The sequence below is a fragment of the Panicum virgatum genome, chromosome 2N (assembly GCF_016808335.1).
Source record: "Panicum virgatum strain AP13 chromosome 2N, P.virgatum_v5, whole genome shotgun sequence".
Classification (NCBI taxonomy): domain Eukaryota; kingdom Viridiplantae; phylum Streptophyta; class Magnoliopsida; order Poales; family Poaceae; genus Panicum; species Panicum virgatum.
Window position 1 is genome coordinate 66,883,001 of NC_053146.1, and position 5,794 is coordinate 66,888,794.

A 5,794-nucleotide genomic window follows, 5' to 3' on the forward strand; every position below is an offset into this window, starting at 1 on the left:
TTATGTTTGCTTGGTATTTGCAAAGCCTAGTTCTGTAATGTTATTTTGCTTGAACCTAGTGAGGTTGCTGGTGCTTTTAGCATGTGTGGACAATACTGGTTAGTTGCAATGTTTCATATTTTGGACATCAAAAACTAGTTGTATGAACAATACTGGCAGCTTGCAATGAATTTTATATATTTGATATCTCTCTATATGTTTGTTTGGCTGTTAAAAAAAATATTATGTTGTTTACATTGCACGGAGCAGCCATCCCACGCCAGGTTCGAATTTTGAATCGGTGCCTCTTCTCCAAGCCGCTGTCGCGATCTCTCTCTTCCTCACCAATTTAGGGGTGCTGCAGAAGCTTGGAGCTGTTCTGCCCCTCCTCTTCCGATTGAGGTCCGTCTCCTTTCTCTCGATCTCTCTCTTTCTTCTCGATCTCTTTCCTCTTCCTCACCCCATGATCCGTGCATTTCGAAGCCCCTCTTCTTAGATCTGAGGTCCGTCTCTGCTCTCATCTCTCTCCTCTTCCTCACCCCGTGATCCGGGCATTTTGAAGCCCCTCCTCTTCGATTTGAGGTCCGTCTCTCGATCTCTCTCCTTCCTCTCCATCTCTCTCCTCTTCCTCACCCCGCGATCCAGCAGCCCCTCGTCTTCGCTCTGAGGTCTGTGACCCCGTCTCTGCTCTCGCGATCTCCTCTTCCTCACCCCTCTAGTCCATTCAGGTACATGTGGCATGAAAGAAATAAAAGTAGACCTGGAATACTATAAGTGCATTAGTTAAATCTATAGTAACTATGATAAATCTGCATGTATCTTCACCGAGGAAAATCAATCAGATAATTTATCTAATGAGAGCAGTACTGGAAAGGAAGGACAGAAGCAAGGAAAAGTGTACATCTAATGGCAGCTAACTTACCAACATCCGAAGATGTGTATCAATCAACCAGATAATTAATCTACCGAGAGAAGCACTGGTAAGGCTGAACAAAAGCAGGAAAACGTAGATCTAATGGCAGATAAATTACCAATACCTGAGAATGGAGTAACGGTGATAGCAGCGGAGGTGAAGACCAAAGCGAGCACCAATGAAGCACTGCATAAACCAAAGAGAAGGAGGAGGTCTGAGAAGGGAATGAGAACCCAGCATCCCTTACGCGGCGGTACTGGTCGGCCGGGGTAGGTGCGACCGCTTCTAAGATAGTCATATGAATGATGAACAAAAATATTTTTAATATCAGCAAAGTGCCAGCTATTCAATACTGAAATATGCCCTACTATACTTTAATTGCCACATGTCTTATTATACATCAAACCAATACTTAGCTATTTGCAAATGTAAAAAATTGTACCTCGGACCAGGTAAAGGTGATAATAAAAGATTAAAAGGGTACAAAAGCATATCCCAAAGCGTAGCACTTTTACCAAGAGGTGGAACATGAATATCTTCATCTGAATTTTTTACGCTCCTGAACAGGGAATAAGCATCACCACACAAGAAGGGATAAAATCAAATAATATAATAACAATTAACATTAGTGAGGGAGAGAAGAAACATATAAATATGATATCAATAAGTCAATAAGAATATATAAATGTATGCAAAACAATATAGTATTTGAAAAGTATTCAATAAGAAATAGAATTGAAAAGAAATTAAAAAATTAGCCATTCAATTGTAAAACAATATTCTAGGTTTCATGGTCAAAAGTACTAATAACAATTGGGCATAACCTCTTGGCAGTTATTACCATATTGGCGATTCCTTGACCTATTATACCACAGGAAAATCCAACCGAGCCAATACAAGACACCCTGCAATTTAAACAGTTTTGTCTTAAAGTCAGCCCAAACAACATGGTAGTTAAATATATTAAAAAAATGACAATGACAGTGGCCAAGCAGTAAGAACTAAACATCAACTACATCTCTGAGTTGAGGATGACCTTCCCATGTAAGGTTGATTACCTTGTAGAAGTACGTTCCAACTCTTTGCTGAACAATGTGCAGCGTGACCTTTCAGCTTCAAAAACACTACTACAATTTTTATTTTCAGAGGCGTGCATTTTTTATTTTCAGAGGCGTTTTTTGGAAAAGCCTCAGAGCTATAGTCAGGGTAAATACAACATTTTCAGAGGCGTTTTTGTGCCTCTGTTAATCAAATAAAAATAAAAAAAATAGTAGAGCCCGCCGAGCCCATCTAGGCCCGCCGAGCCCATCTAGGCGCCGCGGTCGCCGGCCGCCCGCCGCGCCACCACCGCCGCCGGCCGCCCGCGCGCGGCCGCCGCCCCCGGCCCGTGCGCCGGAGCACCGGATCCCGACGCGCCGCTCGGCCGGGGCCGCTGTCGCCGCCTGCTGAGCGCAGTCGCCACCTCTGGCCCGCGCGCCGGCCGCCCCGGAGCCCGTGCGCCGCCAGGCCGCGCCGGCCGGTCGAGGAAGTGGTGCGTCGTCCGGTCGAGGAAGTGGCGCGCCGCCGCGGTCGAGGAGGGGGCAGGGGGTGGACCTAGAGCCCATGCGCCGCCCAGCCGCGCCGTCCGGTCGAGGAGGAGGGGCGCCACCCGGCCGCGCCGTCCGGTCGAGGTGGCGCGCCGCCGCGGTCGAGAAAGGGGCGGGGGCGGATCTGGAGCCCTTACGCCGCCTGGCCGCATCGTCTGGTCGAGAGGAGGAGGGGCGCCGGCATGGGAGAGTGAGGGTTGGCCGGCCGCCGCGCGTGGGGAGAGATTGGGAGGGGAGGAGAGAAATGAAACCCTAAGTTGCTAAATGCGCGCGCGCGCGCACACACACATATATATATATGCCTCTGTTAATAGGGGTATTAACAGAGGCGGTCATATTAAAGTTGAACGCCTCTGTTAATCGATTTTCTGAGGCGGATTTAGTAACCGCCTCAGTTAATAGGAAATGACCGCCTCTGTTAATGATGGGTATTAATAGAGGCGTTCAGCTAATATGAACGCCTCAGAGGCCATTTTTAAGTGCCTCACAAAATCCAAAATTGTAGTAGTGAAAGACAGCAGTCTTAGAATCATAGTGTCATACAGGAATGAATGTTTGAAGTCACAAATTGTGGTGTGAAGGTAGCATGGGAAAGTGATTAACTTTTAGTGGAAGCCAATCCTGGGACATGTTCAGTTGTTATCTCTCTATAAACAATTTCTCCATTGTAATGATTGTTGGTTATTTTAAGATTGTAAACAATCTGGAGGAACAAAACTACTTTGAGGCATGCTTTTTCATATGCTGTAGTAACATATAATATGCAGGCTCCTAGAAAAAAAGTTCGTGGCGCGGCCCGAGGAACTCCAACTCCAATTCGGCACCACATAGGACTGTGGAGTCGTCTGCAATCATTGTGATAACAGATGCGTATTGCCGTATTGTAAACGGCATACAGAAGCCGCAGCATGGAGTAGTGCAATTAGAGGTCTGTTTATGAACATGATATGTTTGTAAGGATGGCACGTTTTCCAGCTCTGCTTCCTGGGACTGTTGTACAAAAGAGTATAAAAAAGACAAGGAAAATAAAAGCAGAGGAAAAGTGAATAAAAAAATACATCAAAATGGAAAGGTTAGAGAGGCAAGTTAATTAAATTAATAGAAGGTGGCTTACCACCACTGCAAGTCATGGATTAATGGGTACGATCTGAGCAAAAGGGAAGAAAAAAAAGGGAATCTAATCCTGAGTTTGTACAGAAGTTGCAATTTAAAGGGCACAAGCAAGAGTTTAGTATTATACGTGTCATGTTGGTTCTCGCAACTAAGAAAATAGCTTTCAGTATATAAATATGAGACAATGTGCCAATTGTTATTGCCAATCCACTAAACATATATATAGACACCATGCTTGACATATGGTTACATATATAGCCATATGTCTGCTTTATCTTGACTTAAAAAGTACCGTAAACACAGCCTACCGAAAATACTCAGCAAGATGGCACGAAAATTAGCGCACCAATTTGGCACTACAGAAACGAAGAACACAATAGGAAATGTTAGAAAGCAGGAAGAAGTGCGGTAGTGTATTACCAGGAATGATAAGGTCGATCCAGAAGAGCTGAACAACTCGAGTGTGATTGGCTTGGAACTAGGCTGAGTTGATTGGCTTGGTGCAGCAAGAGATGGACAAGCAATAGATGTGGTGCAAGGGATATCAAGCCCCACTGAAATTTCTGTATGGGAGCACTCAGGGATAGGAACATCCGTAGGATCGGTGTATGTAATGGTCATACACACCATCTTACTATCAACATGTTTGCTAAACATTTCAAGCAATTTCTGGTCTGTTCTCACTTCTGAACAATTTTTGACATCATGGTAATAGAAAACATGCACTACTTCCTGGTATCCTTGAGGATACTAATCCACAATTTCTCCAACAATGTCCTTGAAATTGCATAGATCAGAATCCACGACTTTGCTGAATCTATAGCATAAATTTTCCTTCCTACACTTTCTAGGATTGGCTTTCAGATGGATATCTAGTAGGAAACTTGTCTTAGGACCCATCATGTTAACGAAGAACCATCAAAACTAATTGTTTCTGGTTCCAATCAGACAATTAGGGGATGAAAACAAGAAAGTAAGTGAAGAACTCACCCTTCAGGAAACCAATCCGAGCTATTTCCTTGCGTCCCCATCCTAACCGTGCCCGGCAGCGGGGCGCGTGGCCCCCTCGCCCGACTCGGCACTCAGCGCAAGGTGCGCGGACCCGCAGCGGGGCGCGCACGTCGCACAGGGCCGCAATAGGGAAGACCGGTAGCGCCGCGCCGCCCCTCGCCGGTGGGCACGCATGCCGCACGGGGCCGCAGCAGGAGCAGCAGGTAGCGCCGCGCCGCCCCTCGCCGGTGGGCGCGCACGCCGCAGGGGGCCCGATTTCGCATGGGGGAGGCAAGCTCTGGAACCAGGCGCTGGAGGGAGGCAGGATGCAGGAGGCGCTGGAGGGCTGCGGGTGGGGGGAGGCGCAGTAGGGCGGTGGGAAGGGGGGAGGCGCAGCAGAGCTTAAGATGGCAATGGGTACGAATTACCCGCGTACCTACGGGTACCAAACCCGGCGGGCGCAGATTCGGGCACCTAGTTAAATCCGCGGGTACGGATGCGGGCATAGATCTAAACCCAACGGGTATTTCTTAACGGATAGCAAAATGGCTTACCCGAACCTGTATACCTGTGTACCCGCTTTAGCTAACTGACATATGGGGTCATAGCCATCAAATATATACCAGCAGTGCACGATCCTGCGAAGTCCGAAACCCTAGTCCCCAGTCCACACCACAACACAGCCGCCGCACCTGCCCTGCCCCTACTTCGCTCGCCCATCGCCCTGATCCAGCAGCCGGCCGGCCGTCACCACGCCGTCCCCGGCTCCCCGCCCGTCGCCGCACCATCCCCGGCTCCTCGCCCGTCGCCGCGCCGTCCCCAGCTCCCAGCCCGTCGCCGCCCATCCGTCGCCGGCTCGCCACGCCATCCCCACCTGTTGTCGTCCTCGTCGCTGTGAATCCGCCCTCTGTCGAGCTAGCCTCCGTCGATCTGGTGTCGGTCGTCGTCCGCGTCGTGTCGATCCGCCCTCTGTCGAGCCAGCCATCGTTGATCTGGTAAGTAACACGCAGGCTGGCAGGGACGGCCATGTCAGACCCGGGGCAGCGGGACTGCTTATAGGCATAGAATATTCTAGAGTAAGGGATAGCTCACGGATGTACCTTACTTCTCTTGTAACTACCCGAATAGGCGTAGAAATAGCTGTAGTACAAAGGAAACTACCCGACTATGTTGTAGTAGGACTCCAACTGTACTCAGCTAGGATTTTCCATGT

At 48.4% G+C, this 5,794-nt stretch overlaps 1 protein-coding gene across 8 annotated transcripts; it reads right to left on the bottom strand.

Annotated features, from left to right (window-relative positions):
- Positions 1 to 418: 418 nt before the first annotated feature.
- Positions 419 to 5,006, bottom strand: LOC120661971. 8 transcript variants are annotated; one of them, XR_005670158.1, is made up of 5 exons: positions 4,582 to 5,006; positions 1,734 to 1,797; positions 1,408 to 1,451; positions 1,017 to 1,078; positions 419 to 739 (listed from the first exon to the last, which is right to left on the bottom strand). XR_005670158.1 is itself a non-coding variant. In XM_039941004.1 (4 exons), the coding sequence occupies exons 1-4, from the start codon at positions 4,620 to 4,622 to the stop codon at positions 472 to 474; spliced, it is 435 nt and encodes a 144-aa protein (XP_039796938.1). In that variant the 5' UTR covers positions 4,623 to 5,006; the 3' UTR covers positions 419 to 471. The 8 variants fall into 8 exon arrangements, 1 of the variants encoding a protein (XP_039796938.1); XR_005670159.1 differs by having other exon boundaries at positions 419 to 747; XR_005670160.1 differs by lacking the exon at positions 1,408 to 1,451 and having other exon boundaries at positions 419 to 747.
- Between the last annotated feature and the right edge of the window lie 788 nt (positions 5,007 to 5,794).